Source organism: Moschus berezovskii, chromosome 3, assembly GCF_049115385.1.
Source record: "Moschus berezovskii isolate FMDL1 chromosome 3, NW_MosBer_1.0, whole genome shotgun sequence".
Lineage (NCBI taxonomy): Eukaryota > Metazoa > Chordata > Mammalia > Artiodactyla > Moschidae > Moschus > Moschus berezovskii.
The window spans coordinates 22078208-22099782 of record NC_142462.1 but is presented as its reverse complement, the minus strand read 5'-3'; the positions used below and the strand labels follow the sequence as shown (position 1 = coordinate 22099782).

General features: G+C 38.7%; 1 protein-coding gene and 1 long non-coding RNA gene across 5 annotated transcripts in view; one reads left to right on the top strand and one right to left on the bottom strand.

Annotated features, from left to right (window-relative positions):
• GLCCI1 (glucocorticoid induced 1) overlaps positions 1-21139 on the bottom strand; it is a 111708-nt gene extending 90569 nt beyond the window's left edge. For both annotated transcript variants that reach the window (XM_055420476.2, XM_055420477.2), the window contains exon 1: positions 20524-21139. In XM_055420476.2, the coding sequence (XP_055276451.2) occupies positions 20524-20992 (469 nt within the window). In that variant the 5' untranslated portion in view covers positions 20993-21139. The remainder of the gene's footprint in view (positions 1-20523) is intronic.
• The window catches only part of LOC129552253 (uncharacterized), a 187553-nt gene continuing 186250 nt past the window's right edge, over positions 20273-21575 (top strand). For all 3 annotated transcript variants that reach the window (XR_008685207.2, XR_008685205.2, XR_016036691.1), the window contains exon 1: positions 20273-20559. This is a non-coding gene — a long non-coding RNA (uncharacterized LOC129552253). The remainder of the gene's footprint in view (positions 20560-21575) is intronic.

Sequence of the window (21575 nt, the reverse complement as noted above, 5' to 3'; positions counted from 1 at the left end):
GCTGCCCTGCAGAAATCTGGAAAGGAACCAGTCAAGAAGCTGACAAGAGAAACAAACATGCATCTGACCCAATGAGGCCTGACACCTGTAACCTGAGGTCTGTCAAGAAAAACAAACAGGAAAATGGAGTCAAACAGCCATTTAGGAATGATTCTCCAGGTTACAGCTCACTCAAATTTGTGTCAAATGATGCATAAGTTGAGATAAGACATTTGGAGGAAGGCCTTCAGCCTATTTTCAAAGAAAATTCAAGAAAGTGTCTTTTTGTATCAAGGTTGTGAAGAAAAATTTCACCAAGATGGTCATGAAGGCGGGTGACAAGCACTGGAAGAAATACACAACAAATTACGATGGAGTTCTGACATTTAGAATACATCTACAAAGAATTATGGATATAGCAGCTGAGATGCTAAAGATTTTTAAGTTCATTTTTTTTCTGGTGGCAAAATGGTACTTCTTTAGGGAACCTCGGCAAAGTCATAATTAGCAGAAGAACATTCTATAAACTTTATGAACTTTCAATGAATTCAATTAATAGAGATTCCAAATATCCAAAATCTCATGTGACTAACGGGTTCAAATTTTAAAGAAATAATCACAAAGTATTAGCAACTATAAGACAATATAAGATGATCAAAGATGGAAATGAATATAGTGAGAGGACAGCAGATATTCCTTAACCAGAAGATGAAATGCTTCATAAAGTTTTGTTTCAAAGCACTTAACTTCCAGTTAAAGCAATGGTAGAGCTTAGAAAAATTTTAACCAAATAAGGCAGATCCATTATTATACCCCAATTTAAAGATAAAAAACAAACTAACAAAAAAACTACAGTACAATAAAGGCTACCAAACGGGCTGTATCTTTACCACAGTAAGACATCCAGTGTTAACTGATGAAACCCCCTTATTGAAAGGAGGGAAAACTGTGATCTCATAGTTCAAAACATGCTAAAAATCTTCTTTAAATGTGAGAAACAATGAAAAACCTCAAAATTAGAAACATTCAGAAATGATGTGTTTGCAGGCAAGAAAGATATGAAAAGAGGTGAACAAACTCAGGAAAGATTTAGAAATAAAAGAAAAACTTATTTTAGGAATGAAGACTTTAAGTTATAAGAAACAGAGTGGGTTAATGCATTGCCTAAGGTAGAAAATGGAACATAACACAAATTTTAGAATTTAAAAAAAATTTAAGAGACAACAGTTATTATTGTGTAACATAAGCAAGACTGTCCAACATGTTTAGGAGGAGTCCCTGAAGAAGACCAAGGCAACAAAACAAAACATGCTAGAAACTACAATTTAAGAAAACTCTCCTAGAATAAAAGATAACTTCAAACTATATACTGAAAGACCATACATGGATCTGAGAAAAATGATACAGCCAATACAGTCCATATCAAACACACTTTAATGATGCTAGTGACCTTCAAGTACAACAGGCCATAGATTAAAAAAAAAAAAAAAACTCTTTCAGGTTCTTGCTACATAATATATGTAGAACTCAAGGAATATTGTTCCCAAGAGTCTTTCATGAAGAATCTACCAGAGAATAAGCTTCATACAACCAACAGCTTGGAAAGGAATTAACATGAAGGCTGCTGGAATGTGTGAGCCATTCAATGCAGTAATTTTCAAAGGAGAAGACAGAAGAATGCTCAGTATCTCTAAGGCAAGTCTTCCATCAGTACATGAAAGAAATACCCAGAGAAGGATTGCAAATTCATACGGTTATTCTCTCAGCACATCTGAACTTAAGACTTAAGAATTTCCAGAACATCTGATAACCAAATTTAATTATTAAATGTGTATATAACCATATTTATATTAAAAATTTTAATATTCCTCCAATATTTTATTGTGTTGACTCAGAAAAATTAATACTAGTCCTAGAGAGGTATACTTTCTTCCTAGGTAACCTAGTAAAGAAATGAGCTCCTGCTCAGTCTACTGAAGAAATTAACTGAAATGGAGCATCCATAGTCACTGCATAATTAGAATTTTTGCCCATCCCCTTCCTCTAGAGCTGGCAGTTACAGAGTCAAGTTTGAAAATGCACCCTACGCCTGCAGCAAGAACCAGGAATGGATCAAGGAACAGGAATTCCTTTTATGGGGAAAAGTAGAATAATGGGCTGAGGTGCTTGGAGAGAGAGGCATTTGGAAAAAACAAGATGGAAAGTCTGAAGAGGACCTTCACCTTGCAAGGGGCTAAATCTAGAAGGACCTGCTTTTCAAAGGAACAAAAGCAAGCAGCCTTTTTCCACATCATCCCACTATCTATGGGACAAGTTAATAAAGAACAAAAAGTCCTAAAATAATTTTCAAGGCCAAGAAAGAATTGACTATTAACATTATGGAATCAGGATCTTACCACTATTACAAAAGAACAATCAAGTTATACCATGAAAAACAAGGTATTTAGAAATCTGTATGACGCCTATAGTTCCTGATTCTGAAAAAGAATCTGAGAATGATCATCTCTCTCATCTCTTATTTGAATAATTAACTAAATATGGCACAGAAAGCACAACAGTCTCCTAGGCAAGTAAATATCTCTTCTCAAATCTACACTGAAAATTTGTAGAATTCTAAATCCAAATATATTTTAACAACATACAATTTATAAATGAAAGTAAGATTCAAGCATTTAAGTCTTAAGTTTGAAACATTTTGTTTAGGTAATAAAAACAACAGATTAGCTCATAATAGCATGGTAATAGCTCATAATAGCATAATAAGAGGGTAAATAGTTAACTCCATGGTTAAACATAGAAAAGATTAAGGAGAAAGGCTTAGGAAAAGAAAACTGTTTAGTTTCATTAAGATATGACTGCTAGTCAACCTAATTTACTGATGGTAGGCAAATTATAAACAGAAGGCTGTACTGAAATACATCTGGATGCCACTGATTTGCTTCATGAAAAAGAATCTAATTAAATCTATCCTACTAGTTGTAGTTTTACCTTCACTGTGTCCCCAAATCCAGCAATGGTGAATACATTGTTGACTGGGAAATACAGAACTAACTACACTTCTGTAGATGAAACCCAGAATCAGTAGGCTCAACAGAATGAAGGCTTCAGAAATAAGGAAACACAGATGTTTATTCTAGCATTTACTTTCATAAATATTGACATCAAAGAACCAAATATGTACTATGAAGCAGTAGTTTATCCAAAATTGGATGCTTCATTAAAGCTGGAAATGGCCAAAAGCTGCAGGAAACATCCTGAAGGAAAAGGTCTTATATAAATGATACCTTTGTAGAAACCATGGAGTAAAACAGAACATGGTAAAAACTAGTTCTGTGTTTGCACACACAGAACACCTTCCACCTCAACAATTCTACAAATATTGTGCATAGAAGGTTGCCAGGAAACGTTGCCAAGGACTGGGAGCAACTTCAGAAAAAATAAAACTACTAGTGGCATGACTAAGTGTAGGGGAAAAGTGTCAAAAATATTTTAGAAGAGCATCATATTTTATTCCTCCAGAACAGACCCAAAACTGGTAATTATACTCTTAGTCAAAAATAGTCTATTGATATTATTGATTGAACTGTACTTAATTAAAAATGGCACTGCCGGGAGTTACAAATGGACTGAAGTCACAATGTTTCCAAGTCTGTTATTAGCATCTAAGTTAGTTTTTTCCCTTAAATGATAAAAAGAACATTGTTCAAACCAAGCGCCCAAGAAATGAGTGAACAAATATCAGACTATACTTTTTGGATATAGCTTAAGTCAATCATACCTAGTATAGCTAGGGCATTTGTAATAAAAACCTGAACAACACTTTCAGATGTACTAAAAAGATTCATCTCAACAAGGGAAAGAAAACAAAACCACATTTTTGCCAATTTTTTCTCCATTCTTTCCTTCTTCACCTCTGACCAGAATTTTTTAAATATCTCCTGTGTAGTGTTTGAGGCAGGACAAGTACTGAACAATATATGTTCAAACATTACAAATAAAACCATTAACTTCATTTTCATGAATATGTCAGATCAATCATTTATCCACCTCTCCTCCCCTATCATATTATATTTTAGGTATTTTACTTTCACTTAAGAATGAAATAAGAAAGCAAAACCTAACACAATTCACTAATCTGTTTAGTTTATACTTAAAGGATAAACCTACTTACCAGAGGGTGGGCTCCTTTCCTAAAAGTTAAGGCTGTCTATTTTTTCCTTTGTTTCTCTAACTGGCACAACTTGTCAAGTTTTGTGAAACCTGTGGATTTATTTCAGTTATACATTCTTTCCTTATTCTTAATGTAATAAATTACCCAAAAACTAAGAAATCACCTGGCATATACTATGGAACTCATTACCAAAGGAGACTTTTTGGAAGGGCCTCAACAGAATGGCTCTTATTTTTTTTAACATTCTGTATGTGAAGCTCATCTAAAACCATTGTGAGTAAGGCGCAAGATGGTGGCAAAAGTAACTTGAATTTAGATCCTATTATCATTCTGCTTTCAACGTGTCCATAAAAGGCTATGATTTCCAGGCTTAGGTATTTCACAAGCGGGTCATTAGGTTCATATAATAAAGAACTCTTCCATTTACTGCATGCCCAAGAAAAATAATAAAATAACAAGACCACTAAACTTAGTGCCCTGACAGGCACTCTGAGAGACCATGGAATTATTTCCACAAGGCTATCAATGCTTAAAACATCTCCAAACTTTTTCAAAAATCGTTACAAGATCTTCAGTTAATAAAAATAAAATAGCAAATTATATGAAAATGAATCCATTCCACCCAGATCAGACAGTGCTGGTGCGTGAAGCTCACGTGGGGTCTCCCGCAGCCTGACTGAGGCACTGGCCACCATGAACAGACGTGCCTGTGTGCTGCGCCACGGAGGGGACATGACACTCCCAAGGTGAGCTTCAAAGTGGCTCCAGGAGAAGCAGCTGGCAGACCACATTTCTTTAAACTGTGAAGTGCAGCAAAGTTGCTAATGCTGGCAGCTACCATTTTTTTTTTTTAATTTGTGGCTTATCACAATAAAAACTCAATGTATCTTCCTGGCTGACAGATGGCCTTCCATATAATCATTCATGGATTCTGACTTCCTTCATTTCATGGCTCCATCATTCCCCCAGGGCCTTGGTTGGACTCCTCTGCTAAATTCTCTGCATCCAGCTGGCAGATGAGGAAAGAGAAAGAATGAGGAGGATCAAACTAGTGCTTTTTTACTGAACACAGATGAAAGTGTTGTTGTGTATCACAAAGCTTTATCTAATTGCAAGGCGTAGGAAAAGTAGTCTAGATGTGGGCCAAGAGGGAGACAAAACAGGATTTGGTGAACACTTAGAGGTCTCTACGATAGAAAGGCAGTTTGTCTGAACTACCCTCAGAGATAGTTTGAGCCAAATTTTAGAGTGTGTCTCACTAAATTATTATAATCGTCACCACAAATAGAATAATTTTATTTACAGTAATCAATAGATTACCTTATCCTGACAAGGAATCCTTACCCTGACAAGGAAAGAAGTATGGAGCTACCTACTGAAAGATAACAGCATTTTCAATACAAAGTGAGTTGTTTACAAAGTACTCGAGGCACACAATTGTGAATGCTAACATGAGTCATTTATGTCAAGGTAACGATTTTGAACTTCAGAATTTTTTTTTTAAAGAAAGACTGTGTTTATAACAACGCCACTGGGTAAATTAGAGACGGGAGACTAATGACAGGGGAACCACTAGAGAGGTGGCAGTTCTAGCAAAGCAATAAGCAGTAATGAAGCCATGAGGTGATGGAAAGCAGCTACCAGATTCAGGACATAACTCTGTGGAGATGGGAGATGGGATAAGACATAGAATGGGACAAATGAGGGAGGAGGAAAACTTAATGACTGTGCTATAAGGAAGTTAAGAACCCAATCCAAGGATGCTCTGGGTCTCAAAGTCTTGACCAAGGCTGCTGTGTTTCATACTGCCAGTAAGCAAATACAAGAAACTATTTAGCTCTGTTTCTGTACCAAATCTCTGAGTTTAAATTGGTGGCTCAGACGGTAAAGAGTCTACCTGCAATGCAGGAGAGCCAGGTTCGATCCCTGTGTCAGGAAGATCCCCTGGAGAAGGAAATGGCTACCTACTCCAATGTTCTTGTCTGGAGAATTTCCATGGACAGAGGAGCCTGATGAGCTACAGTCCATGGGGTCACAGAGTCGGACACGATTGGGCAACTAACACAGTGGTAATGGTACTTCTAATACTATCTTGTTACGTGGGAATAATTAAAACACATTACCTAAATTTGAAATTACACATTACCTAAATTTGAAATTACAATTATGCTGCTTTTCTGTCAGCATAGAAAAATACACTAGGCCACCTTTTCAAAGCATGTTACATAAGGAAGTATGATATATTCTACTATGTGAAATACAGGTGGAGTGTACTTTAAGTGAAAACTTTATATACAGATGGTAACAAAGTCAGCAAGGAGGTAAAGAGCATGAGCAAAACATCCAACGACAATTATAATGACATTTTTAAATATCTGGATATGTAAACTTGCAGGATATAAGCATCATGTCTGTTTTAATTGGCTATATACAGTTACCACCTTTAAGAATACCCATTCCAATTAGCGGAAATGCAATAAATACACCTTTCAATGCTTGTTTCAACTTTGAATTTAAATACCAACATAATCTTCTGCTCAAAAATCACAAAGTCAATTCCAGCAAAGAAAATTATCATACACTTGTTAAGAAAGTTAAACTACAGATAACTGAACTGTCATTCCAAATTATGTTAGTTGACTCAGAAAGGGGAATTTATATTTAAACCTATCAACCTGTATCTAAAAACCCATCCAACAAACTCATTTTTACCAAAGAGTCCTGAAGTAAATACTACAAAGAATTCAGCTTTTAACACATGCCTCCAGAAAGAAATATAATTGTGTTAGAAATAGTAAATTTCTCTATAACCACAAAGGAAGATGCTCAGAATTCTCATCTAGTTAGATGTCCACTGGTTTTATCTTACAGCAGGCAAGTACCATAGAGCTCTAAGTAACTATCACTTAATACAAGTCACTGCTGCTGCTGCTGCTGCTAAGTCACTCCAGTCGTGTCCGACTCTGTGTGACCCCATAGACGGAAGCCCACCAGGCTCCCCCGTCCCTGGGATTCTCCAGGCAAGAATACAAGTCACTACCATTTAGTATATTAAAATTACTTACAGCATATGAGAAGATGACCATGAATTTCAACTCTACATGGCAAAGTGTCAGGAGCCAGTGATTATCCAGTGACTGTTGAGAAAGGAATGTGAACTTTGCAGCATTCTCTCTCTTATATACAGACACATACACCACACTAATGGATACTGTGCAGACTTCAGGTATAATCGGATTAGGTGACCAGTTAATTTCTTTTTTTAAAAAAAAATCTGTACACAAATTTTTGTAACATTTTATAAAACAGATTTTTATTTGTAATAGCCCCAAACTTAACCACAATGTACTCCAATAAATGATGGGTTAAAGAAACTGTGGTACACCCGTGGATCTTGGAATTCTGCTTGGCAATAAAGGGGAACAGACTATCGGTACTCTCAACAACTTTGCTATGTGTCAGTGGCATTATGTTGAGTGAAAAAGAGCCAAGCTCAAAAGGCCACATAGTGTATGATTCCTTTTATCTAACATTCTCAAAATGACAAAATTATACAGACTGAGGACAGACAGGTGACTGCCAGGAGTCAGGACGGTGGGGGAGGGGGGAGGAGGAGTGGTGTGACTACACGGGGCAGCGCAAGAGGGAGACCCATGTGGCGTCCGACATCTGTGACAGCACAGGTCTGTCTCCTGGTGACACTGGTGGCTGCACAGATACAGCGTCAGGCACATACAGCGTCAGGCACACCGATATAAAAGTCCCGGTGTGATGCCATACTTCAATTTTGTAACATGTATTCATTAAAGGAAAAGTTGATGAAGGATACATGGGACTTCTCTGTACTGTCTTCTCAACTTGCTATGAATGTTTGTTTATTTTTAAATTTCTATTGAGGTGAGGCTGACTTACAATGGTCTGTTAGCGTCAGGTGTACAGCAAAATGAATGTTATACATGAACACAGATCCACTCTTTTTTAGATTCTTTTCCCACATAGGCCATTATAGAGTATTGAGTAGTGTTCTCTTTGGTATACAGTAGGTGCTTGTTAGTTAATAGTGCATATATAGGTGAGCAATTAATTTCTTAATCCTTAAGTATATACAGACACTTTAAGTTAAAGTCAGACTATAGGAATATACAATTATAAAGATCATAATCCACAGTGTTAATCATATTTCTAGTCTAATTATGCTGACTTATTAAGGTTTGGTGAAAGTTTTTCATGAAGGAAGAAATATTTTCTCCATGAAACTGGTTAGGAAAGGTTTGGCAGGAAATTATAACTCAAATAATAACTTTTTTTATAAGGACAAAATAATCCAGTAAAAAACCCTGGAATATTTATTGAATTTAAAAGCATACCTTTCCACAGAAAAATGTGAGAAATAGAATCATCAGTGCAGATGAATTCTTTCCCTTTTAGGGGTTATCTGAATACAAAATTTCTTATAATTTTAATACTCACACTAGAAAGGGAATGGAAGAGATCTATTCATGTTCATTTATAACTTCTTAGGATATTAATTTTGCTAAATGTCAGTAGAACATTTTATGTAGCAATGAGAAATTACACTATTCAGTAATATATTTTTACAACCTCAGATGAACCTCAATCTTGTGTAACTGACTTCCTAAAAAGTTTGTGTAAATAACACTTTGGTAAATCGAATAATTTTATACTTGCACATAAATTGGATATTCTCTTAAGCAAATAATTACCCCAAAATCTGCTCTATACTTTAAAATTTTTACATTATAATAAAGCACAAACTAATATGTAATTCACATTCTCCTACTTGGAGCTTAGTATAATCATGATCTTTATGACAGATCTGAAAACATTTAAATTTTTAATTGAGTATGTCCACAGTTTTTGGCATGATGGTTTTTTAAATTTTTCCAAGTAGAACAGCTTCAGAAGCTGTTTTCATGTTAATTCCACAAGGCTGGGCCAAACTTTAGCAGAATATTTTAATATGTCTAGGCAGCAATACAGTTTAGACCTAGATATATTAGAGAAGCCACAAGATGATGCTCTCCTAAGCTTCATCTAGTAAGGGAAAAACACGTATTAAGTATTCAGTATTCAAAAAAGAATACCAAAAAGCTCAACCTATTCTTGAAAGAGAAGCACAGGAACATAGTAGTTCTTATATGAAGTTCAAAGCTCAGAGAAAACAGTGGGTCATATTCTTGGCAGATTTTAAATGACCTGAGTTTGTTAAGAAATATAAATGTGAACACCCCAACTGCACCTAGAATATGTATTCTTAAAGGGTTAAACAGCTCTTCAGACATAGTAGAGACTTAATAAATACTCATTGTGTGAAAGAGAGAGAAAATCCACTAGTTTCACCCATCAACATACTATCAACAGCTACTGCAATACCTGAAAATAAAAATTTCTTGAATGAACAGTTATCACTGAAATTAAAGCTGTACTCATCCTTTTTATATTTTAACCAAAAAGACAAAGAGTGAACAAATGCGATCAACTGACCAGGTGTTTTTCAATAATAGGTCACTTAGATAAGTAAAGAATGACCAGAATTTTAAAATAAGGGTTTTTTTTTAAGCTCTCTGATCAAAATATTGCTGCATATTTTAGCTTTTCTCCAAAACATTATTTCTGAACACAGTCTATCTCCCTAATTTTACAACACTAATGAAACTGCATTTAGCAGTATTTGCTAATCCCTGCTTAGTAAGTATTAGACACTTAAATGAAATAACCTGACTTTAAACAGGAAAAAGCACAGTTGATTCTTTTCAGAGTACCTTCAAAAACCCTTTAGTAGAAAGAAAATGACACTGTCAGAAAACTCAAAACTATCATAAATACAATGTTTATAGATTACCAGCTAATATAGAGAAAAATCTCTATTTTACTATGATCTTTTGTACACGTTTATGGAAAGATCATTTCACAGGTTACATGTGCACAGCAAACAGTTTTTAAAGGTAACTAAGCAACTGAGCTCTGTAAGTTATTTTATTATTTTCCAAGATACAAAGATTACTTCACTAATCCAACTTATAAACTGATGTATTTAACTAGGAAACTAATTACAAAAGAAATGTCATCAGAAACTTCTTCACATAGACTCTGTAAAACACTTTCAGTATCAGAACAATAAAAATGCCATGTCTCATGTTACTTATGAAGGGATCCATATTCCACACCATCAAAGAGAGCATACAGTAAGCACAAGTGACACTGAAAATGTCACATCCCGAAAGACGCTGTTAAAACGGAGACTGAAGAATCTTTCTACATCACGTCAGCAAACCTAGAAAAAGGAAAAGAGCCCAAGCAGGCATACACTGAGAAGACAGCACACCTTACTCTGCCATGAGAAAGAAATATTAAAAGATACTATTTTGAATGCTGCTGAGCTGTCAAAGAACGGTGAAAGTTAAAATCAGTGTTATGCTTGAATGGAACCTTATGATGCTTTATTACAAATGCAAAGGTTACATTATCAAATATGAAAATACAAAAGATTCCTTCTACCCAGATTTTGAGATTTCACATGAAATCTAAATTCTGTCTTAACAAAGTAATTTTACGGACCAAGGGAAAGGCCTACTAATGACATAATAAAGTTCTGAAGTGCTGTGGCATTCTTATATACATATCTGAGGCCTGAATCACTGGGAATACTTGCAGCTATTTTAAGTTCTGTGGACCCTAGAGTTTAGTCCCATTTAGCTTTCTCTTCACCCAACCCCCCTGCCAAAACTATTTTTGGCCTTTCTGTGTCTTAACTATATAAGCAATGGGATTACCCACTGTGCACCTTTTCCTGTCCCACAATTAACTGGGTTCCAAAAGCAACTTCCAGCTAACCTGAAGTTAGGACTTAGTTACATGGCCCTGTGGGCCTTCTGTGCATGCCACCTGACCCTGAGCAAATTACTTAACCTCTCAAGAGAGAAGTGAGATTATAAAAGTTATCTGTGAAGAGAGACTGTAGAAGTATTATAAAAGTATTCTACACTGAGTTCTGGTTAAGATGAGTTGCTCAATACATAACTAACTGTACGAAGAATCATCTCGCTTATACAATGCTATAGCAATGGAAACAGCATGGTACTGGCATAAAGACAGACGCAGAAACCGATGGAACAGAGGGCCCAGATAAGTCAATCAATGCATGTTTGTTGCTGTTCAGTCACTAAGTTGTGTTCGACTATGCAACCCCATGGACTGCAGCACGCCAGGCTTCCCTGTCCTTCACTATCGCCCAGAGTTTGCTCAAACTCATGTCCATTGGGTCAGTGATGCCCTCAAACCATCTCATTCTTTGTCACTCCCTTCTCCTTATGCCCTCAACCTTTCCCAGCAGCAGGGTCTTTTCCAATGAGCTGGCTCTTCACATCAGACCAATGGCACAGAGGGCCCAAATATAAAAATCCACAGATATATGGTCAACTGATCTTTGACAGAGGTACCAAGAATATACAATGAGTAAAGAATAGTCTCTCTATACATGGTGCTAGGAAAACTGGATATCTACGTGCAAAAGAGTGAAACTGAACCCTATCTTATACCATGCACAAAATTAACTTGAAATGGATTAAAGACTTAAATATAAGACCTGGAACTATCAAACTCCTAGAAGAAAACATAGGGAAAAAGCTCAGTCTTGGCAATGACATTTTGGATATGATACCAAAAGCACAAGCAACGAAAGCAAAAATAAACAAGCAACTAAAAAGCTTCTGCAGAGCAAAGGAAACAATTAACAAAATTAAAAGACAAGTTATGGCACAGAAGAAAATATCTACAAACCATACATCTGATAAGAGCCTAGTATTTTGGATATATACATTTGCTATATCCAAAATATATACATGGAATTCATGTAACGCAATAGCAGAAAACACAAATAAGCTTATTAAATAATAGACAAAGGAGCTAAGTAGACATTTTCCAAAGATGACATATAAATGGCCAATGAGGGTACATGAAAAGGCACTCAAACATCACCAACCAGAAAAATGCAAATTAAAACCACAGTGAGATACCACCTCACACTTGGGAGAATGCCTACTATCAAAAAGACAAGAAAATAGCACATGTCGGTGACGATGTGGAGAAAAGAGAACCCGTGTACACCACTGGTGAGAATGTAAATTGGTGGGAATGGGAAACAGTATGAAGGGTCCTCAAAAACTTAAAAACAGAACACATAATCTAGCAATCTCACTTCTGAGTATATACTTATAGGAAATAACATCAGTATCTTGAAAAGATACCTGCACTCCCATATTCAATGCAGCATTACCCACAATAAGATATGGAGAACCTATGTGTTCACTCATGGGGGAATGGATAAAGAAAATATATCCATATATGTATGTGTACACACACACAGTGGAATATTATATACAGCCTTTTAAAAAGGAAATCCTGCCATTGGCAACAACACAGATGAACTTGCAGGACATTTTTCTAAGAGAAATAAGCCAGACACCGAAAAACAAATGCACAGGGAAAAAAACAACTATGATCTCACTTATGTGCGTAATCTTAAAAAGTAACTCAGAGGAGAGAGTAGAATGATGGTTGCCATGGACTGGCAGGTGGGGAGAGTTGCTGGAAGGGTACAGGTAAGTTCTGGGAACCTAACAGACAGTTTGTGACTGTAGTCAGTAATACTGTATTTTATACTTGGAATTTGCTAAGAACATATCTTAAGTGTTCTCATCACACATCAAAAAAAAAGGTAGCTCTGTGAGGTGATGGATATGCGGTTATCTTGATTATGGTAATCACTTCACTTTGTAAATGTATACCAAATCATCACGCTGTATACCTTAATATACAACTTTGTCAGCTATACCTCAGTAAAACTAGTTTTAAAAATTCAAAAGAATCATCTAGTTTAATAAACTTACTTTTCCTTTCCATAGTAGACTCTCTTCCTTGCCCAACTGAACTCTTAAAAAGCCCACCCATCTCATTTTAAAGACAGAGAAAAGATGAAGATTTAGGGACTTACTATAAGTCAGATGTTAGAAGTGGATAAATAACCCAAGTCTCTTGACTTCAAATCTAGTTATTTTTCAGCATACCTTTTTGTTTCTAAGGTTCTTTTATGGGACCATTTGGAAAATAGTTTTTTGGTCTTTAACTTGATAAGAGAAAAAAGCCAGGTTATTCTACTAAAGAATAAATGTGGCCACACACTGTTTCATTCCACATTTATCAGGAAAAAAGACACTTCCCAAAGCAAATTTATAGGATCAGTAATAGGCCATGCTCATTCAATCGTATATTCAATAGTATCTATAGCAATCATTTTATTAGGTATATCATAAGTGTTAACAAAACTAATTAAGCCACAAAGAGTTCATTGAGGTTTTGTTTGTTCTGCTTAAGAAAACAATTATATAATGATTTTAGAAAGCATTTGTTTCACCAAATAGTTAATATTTTAGTAATCTAAAAGTCAGCTGTGTGAAGTTCTCCCTGTGGCCATACTGGCTAAACAAGGGGCTGTTACTGTCTGCAGGAGATAGACACTTGATCCTCAGTGATACTAGGCAGCAATCTGCAGCAGTTTTTGCATTCTTGTTATGAAACACATCCAGAAGTTTAGTGAGTTTCTTAATTCTAATATCTTGGAAGGCAATTTTGGACACCAGTCTTCCCACACAATAATGAGTCTCACAAGTTTAACTCATCCTTATTTTTGGTGAGCCATCATTAAAGTACACCATACAGGCATTTCATTAAGTTACAAACATCAGAGTTCAAACCCACAAATTGCAGGGATAACTATGAGCTTCTTAGGGGCGAGGGGCTGAATTAATCCAGCACCAGTTGCTGGGACTATCACTTGAGACCAGAATCTCTGCTTAGTGACTCCTGAAACATTTACCAGTTTATCACCACATATAACTAACTTTTAATCATCATGGGGGAAAGTACTTCTCACTATAACACAATTCAGAAACAGTATTCTAGAAGTACACAAGGCCAGATACAGCCAAGTTCATATCCTTGACCCTTCAGGAACCAGGATTTCTCACACACTGTCACTTATACCCGCCTTCTCTGTCTCTCTCTCACACACACACACTCGTACTCACACACACACATTCTCCGGCTTTTATGTGACAAAAAGATATGACCAATCCAACCATATTCTATTTCAGTTACATTCACTAACCTAGGTCTTACATTTTTAGACATTCTGAAAATGTCAAGACATACTCCAGCACAATGTAACAGTGCTGTGGAAGCAACAGAAAACCTATTCATTAGTAACTTTTACAGCTCAGAAATCACAATGATGACCAGTATCACAATCTTCTTTCAATTAGGAGCAACAGGATAATCCTGTAGAGTGAACACCGTATCTAGAATCAAAAGACAGATTTCAAATCCACTTTCTTGATGAATGAAAGTATATATTAACTTAAGCACTCACAAGTTTTCTTCCTTTCTACCTACATCTTTAGAGATACAACATAATATTGGAGAGATTATTGAGGTATCTGGGGCTTCCCAGATAGCTCAGTGGCAAAGAATCTGCCTGCAATGCAGGTGACGCCAGAGATGTGGTTCAATCTCTGGGTTGGGAAGATCCCCTGGAGGAGGAAATGGCAACCCACTCCAGTATTCTTGCCTGGGGAATCCCATGGACCGAGGAGCCTGGAGGGCCACAATCCATGGGGTCACGAAGAACTAGACACAACTGAGCAACTAAGCATGCAAGACAGAGGTATCCATGAACTTGCCTCGTCCCGCCCGCTGCCACAGTAACATTTACCTGCGGTAAACACCACTGCTTAAAGGTATCTGCCATGCTTGTTCCTACAGAAATGAAATACTAGAAAAATGTTTTTTCCACAATTTGTTCATAATTAAGAATAATCCTATTTTCTTCAGAATTACTATAAATCCATTATATTTACTTTGAAGAATAAGCACAAATCTTGTTCTTCTAGAATGAGCCGGATGAGTGATGAAGTCATAGTAGCTCCAGGGTCAGATGAGGAGTAGAAAGGGAAAGCAAGATGGCTTCTGGCTCTTCCATCAGTTTCTCAAGCTTTTTACATCATAGATGATAGTGTGCTTTCTGTCTTCTGCTTGCTTTAAGCAAACCCAGTCAGCGACAGTTATGAGATAAGCTCAACTTCTTGTTTAAAAAGAACACAGGACAGAAACAGCACAGTGATTTGGTCTCTTAGACATTTAATAAGAGAACAAAATTATATACTGAAGACAAAAAACAGCAGCAGCAGGCACAAACCCCGGACAGGTGCTACGGAAAATCCTATCAGGGTGATGTCTGGGGATTTAAACTCTGGAGAAAAGACTAAACTAAAATTAAGAATAACAAAGTCATCAGTAGATACGTCTTGGAAGATTATTAGCTACATGTGAAAGCTTTGATAAAATGGGCTTTTAGCAATGTTTTAAATTTCAGATTTAACAAAAATCCTCTCCTACTAGCCAATCGTTGAACACTGCCGTTTATTTCCATTGTTATTCATTGCTATGGAGCCCAATTACTCCTTTATTTTCTTCTTCACATTTAGTCTGCATTAGCACAAATAAAAATCACAAGGATACCATTACCCTTCAACATTTCCCCAATATATAAATTCTAATTTGCATTAAATCCTTGAGGAAACATACACTGTGGTGAATGAAATGTCCTTCTGTAAAAAGTAAATAATGAAGAAATTTTTAGCTAAATATATGTACACACATCTTTACATACAGTTAAACTGATCAAGGTGCTTTTATAACACTGCTGCTGCTGCTGCTAAGTCACTTCAGTCGTGTCCGACTCTGTGTGACCCCATAGACGGAAGCCAACCAGGCTCCCCCGTCCCTGGGATTCTCCAGGTAAGAACACTAGGTGTATACAATATTCAATATGCTCAGAATAATAGTTATTTGAGAGGAATGTAATCTTTGAGCATGAAAAAGTTTAAGAATAAAAAACTTCTATAAATTCACATAGATCCCTCTTGCTATTGACCCACTGATGTAGAAGTTTTATGTACCATAATTAATGGAAAAATTAATGAATGCTGCTGATGCTTAGTGTAGTTCTCAAAAGCTGAAAATCTTTCCCAAAAATCAGTATTTGAAAGCTATCTCTTCAGGGAAAAAAGTCAAAGCTTTAACTGTCAGTATATTTTTCAGTCTAGTATAAGAAAGCTTTGAAACAAGTAACTCCAAGCACTCTAGGAAAACTAATTTTAAAAGTGTGGGGCACAGGAGTGGGGGACCATAATTTTCTAGAATATTACCCTGAGAAGTAACTTTATAATAAGAAAATATCTGACTATCTTTAAAATGGGAGGAAAATGTAATTAAAAATGCTGGAATTCTACAAATTGAATACAGCACTAAAAATGACTCAAGAGGGGAAATTTAATGAAAAGATAAAAAACTGAAAGCAAACTGACTGATTAAAACACACACACACACACACACATACTTTGAAGGCAGTCATTCAGGATTATATGTTAGTTGGCTTTGTATTTTCTTTTAAATAGAATAACTTCTTAATGTATAAAACAATAAAGCTCTCAAGACACTCATGAAAAATTCTTATCAAATTTCACTCTAGAGTTAATAATCTGTTAGACTATTAGGCCTAAATTAATCTATTATGGTAAATCAGGAATTAACACATGCTGTTTTCCATAGCAGGAAATATATAAAATTATAAGTTCTTCCATGTTTTTGTTATTAGGTTTGGTACCTTTAAAAATAAGTGGTATTCTACATCCAGAGTCCTCTAACGCAATTGTCTTTATATCTTTTAGAATTTATAATTCACCTCAATGCTCAATCCTTACAGAAAACCACAAAAGGACGTGCAACTGCTACTTACTGTCTTGAACAGTAAAACTGTATCTGTTCTGTTTTTGAGCCCATAGGTTTTGCTATGACGTTTTCAGAATGAAGCAAATTTATTCTATTTTCTTTTCACTGTTACACATGATTTCTAAGATCATTAATTTTAACACTAACATCCTGTTATATTCTCATTTGAGTTGTTCTATTTATCTCAAAGATAGACTTACATATTACCATTACAAAAAATAACTATTTGCATAATACTTTATGATTTTACATCTATTACAAACACATCACAGGGAGCCTGAGGATGCATTCAGCAGCTTGTCATTCACCACTTCAAGACCCTTCAGAACTAAACAAGGGGGAGGGTGACGTTTTGCTAATGGCAGAAGTAAAGAAATGAATATAAATAACAAACTTTGAAGTTTTAAAAATGCAAACTGAAATTTTTTAAAATGCAAACAGAAATATGATCCATATGCATAAACAAGATAGTTTCAATTTATAAAACTTGGTGATCTCTGTAGAGAGCAAGGTGTCTGGAGATTTATGTGTCTTCTATTATGATAGCCATTCAAATTATCTAAAACTACGCTACAAAATAAAGAAAATTAACATCTTCTTGCTAAATTTTATAAATTATATCATATTAAAATTGTCCCTATTTACATAATTCAGCTTTTTCTCAGTCTTGTGAAATAATCTGATTATCATTTATTACTCTAGACTTAACCCTATAAATGCATATTAAGAATGTTTCAGAGGGAGATAATAATGATCTAACATGTTTAGAAATCATGTTGTTTCATAACTTCTTCTTGGTAAAACAACTACAAAGAAAACTGTTTACAGCTTCTGTATTTTCTTCCATAACTACCAGTCCAGATAAAAAAAATACCGTATGCTGTTATGTCACCTCTAGTCCAAATACTCATAGCACTTGAAGCTTTTTGTAAACAATATGCCTCTATACCAAATACCTATCCCTGAGCCACTAGCTACCTAATTTAACATTTTTAAATGTAGTTTTAAATGTAGCATAATACCATCTTAAACACACACACACACAGGAGTGTGCAGAAAAGGAAGGAGGTGGAAAGCAAGAAATGGAGCACGTCGTTGTTTTTCATTCATGCAGTATAGTGATGTCAGTGTCTGCAGCAGCAGCAGCAGCGGGAGGAGCCTTGACCTGTGGAGGCTAAAATCCACTGAAGTCAGAACCTTGCAGAATTCAAAAGAAACTGAGTAGATAATCGTTTGAAAAAAATTGTTCAACTGTTCATAGCATGAATTTTAAATAGCAAAGTAAACAAAAAAGATTAGCTCTGTAGTTTTAACTTGAGTAGAGAGGAGCAAGGCGGGATGTGGGGAAGTAACATAAAGGTAATATCATCAGGGAACTGGGGGCAGAAGAGCCTACATTCAAAATCACTTCAATGTAAGAAACTGACAAACCACTTGATGTTAAAAACAACAGAAAGGCCTCTTCTAGCCCCTGTACAAGCTCTCTGATGATGCAAATCTGTCTCCTGCACAACCAGATTCGGAGAAGTGTTTTCATCATGATTGTGTTAAAATTGCATTAAACTCAGATGTGCCATACTACAACAAAGAGGACAGTTTAAGTCTGGTCACAAATTTTATTAAAACTACTTGATGATGGACCTTGTAATTCCTCATCAATTAAGACTTTTGAAAGATGCAGAAAAAGCAAGTTGTACTACGATTTATTGTAAAATGTTAGTGGTTATCAGCAAAAGGGGAGCAGGTACTAGATGGCCATCATATTGTTGAAGCAATTGCTGAAACTACTCTTACTATGCCCACAAAACCCTTTGGACAGAATCTTTCTGCAGTGCTTATTTTATGGCTCTCATATTAGTCCTTAAAAAAGTCCCAAAACCCAGTGGAAGTACCGTTGAAGCTAAATCACTCAAAAATGTATCTAACTGCCGCTGTCTTTTCATTGTTACCTTTCATTTCCTACAGTTCTAGAAAATGAGCAAGGGAGTCGCATATGGCATTAATCTGTTAGAAAATGGTGGCCTTTTCTATAAAATACAGCCAAAGATGTGTGTTCAGTTGTGGTCATTATTAGGGCGATCACGTTGTTTTCATTCATTCATTCAGGATTTGCTGGAGGATGTCAGTTTCTGCAGCTGGCTTGACCTGGGGGAGGAGTAGGGGAGCAAATTCCTTCTGGTGCATACAGATTACAGGATGTGTTTCTTGGTGCTCCTGTACACATACCACTGCACTACATCTTACCCTGCCTTCACCATCAAGTGGTCTGAAAACAAGGGCCTTGGCAACATGCAAATTACAAGTCCGAAATATTAAAACAAAAACACCCAAACTGCGGTGTAACACAATCACTTTCTCCAAGTCTAAGACCCTCATCGAGAAAACTCCATTAAAAAAATGCCACATACCATATAAAACACCATACAGAGCTCCAGAATGTTTTCCTCCCGAGCAGAGATTTTTCCACTCTGTTACCAGTATGATAGGTTCTCTCCACAATGCAGAAGCAGCAGCAGCAGCATCTGTAGCCCTAACCCGGTATCTAATCACATGAGTTACTCCTCCTCTCTCCCTTATGAGCTTTACATCCCTGTTTTGGCTTATCTCCCTCTTTTCCCCCAGGACTCAACTAGATCATGCCACTGCGTCCCTAGAGATAAACCAAACCACACCAAAACACAAAACATTAAGGGAAGCCGACAGCATCCACCAGGTCTCCACCGCCTTTGACAACTAACAGAAAAGAAACTCGAGATCCTTTAACAGCTCAACTGAACTGTTAAGTGTACTTACAAATGGAAGGAAAAGAGTGAGCACACTCCACAAATAGGTCCTTAGAAATTTACCATGCAAGTCTTGAGTTGGGCATAAACTGTTTTCAGTGCAGTACCGCCCGGATGCATATGACTATATAAAGTAGAGAAAAGGAGACCAAAAAAAAAAAAAAAAACCCCAAACACTATACATTTCAATTGCACATCCAAAACTGTCCCCTCTACACACCCAACAGGATATCCTTACATCATAACTAGTGCCTCCACCCCTCCAAAAAAGAAAAAAATTACCCTGGTAGGCACAGACACATTATGGGAACTTTGTAGGAAAGCACAAAGAGGCTGTAGAGATTACAACCACCACCTTATCTGCTGCCCGAGTTGGTGTGCGTGTTTTTTTTTAATGTTTTGCCCAGCTCCTCCTTCCCCCACTACAAACAGCAAACACAGGAGTGAGCTAATCAGCTCTTAAACTGAAAAACCTTTCGATGCAGGCGTGTGATGGTATATAAAAGCTGAAGGGGCTGCAAGAAGGGTCAAATAAAAGTTGCTCTGCAGTCCGCTCCTCCGAGCCCCGCAGCGACCGCAGGAGGGTGAGGTTCCCAAAGCCACTTTTCACACCTTCGAGAATGCACTAGCAAAGAGAAGCCCGGAGAGGCTGAAGTTTCCACGGAGGGCACCGTCGGGGAAGGGAGACGCAGCCCGGGAGGACGGAAGGGTTGGGCTCGCTACCTCTGCAGACGGGCGAGCCGGGGCTCCGCCGCTCAGGTGAGCTGCTCCTCCGGTGGCTCTCGGGGGACCGTCTCGGGCGGCCCTTGGCCCGCGGCGCCTGCTCGGTCGGGGCCGCGGCGGGCGGCGGCGGCGGCGGCGGCGTCGGGCTGGGCGGGCTGGGGCCGCGGGCCGCGCCGGGCCCCGGGAGGCTGCCCAGCGCGGCGGCGGCGGCGGCGGCGGCGGGCGGGCGCGTGGGACTGTGCTGGCTGCCCCGCAGGAGTTGGTAGGGCACCGTGGCGCGGATGGGCTGCAGCAGCCGGCCGGCTCCCGCAGCCGGGGCGCAGCCCACACCGCCGCCGCCCGCACCGTTCCCGCCGCCGGGGGCGGGGGCGGGGGCGGCGGGCGGGGACCCCGCGGCGCTGCGCCGCATCCTCTGCGGCGGGGGGTGAGGGGTCTGGGAGGAACTGGACGAGGAGGCGGCGGTGGACATGGTGGCTCCGCGGGCCCGGGACGCCGCCGGCCGACCCCGCGGCGCGGAGCGGGAGGCGCGCGAGCGTGTGGGAGCCGGCGCGGCAGTGCGTGCGAGTGTGTGAGGCGGGGGGCGGGGGGATCGGGCAGGGGGAGGAGTCTCGCGGCGCCCCCTTCCCGACGCGCACCCCCGCCGCCGCGGCGAGGGGGAGGGGAAGCTGCGAAAGCGCACGTCCAACGGCCCCCGCCGCGCGCCCGGGCTCGCTGCGGCGGTCACGGCCGGGGCCGCGAGCAGCCCGAAGCCGCCGCCGCCGCCGCCCCGGGCATCGCGCTGACAGGCGAGAGGGGCAACCGGCCGGGTCACGCCGACTCGCGGGGCTGCACGCGCGGGAGAGGCCGGCAGCTGCAAAGAGGGCCTGGACCCCTGCTTCTGGGGACCGGGGTAGGGGGAAAAGGGCCTCGAGGTGCCCGGCTCTCCGCGGAGCCGCGCCGCCGCCGCCGCTTCTGCCCGCGCCTCACTCCAAATGGCAACTAACCCCCTAACCCGTGCCCCGCCCCCGGCACCGCCTCCCGGAGCTTGGGACCGGCAGCTGCCGCAACGAGCA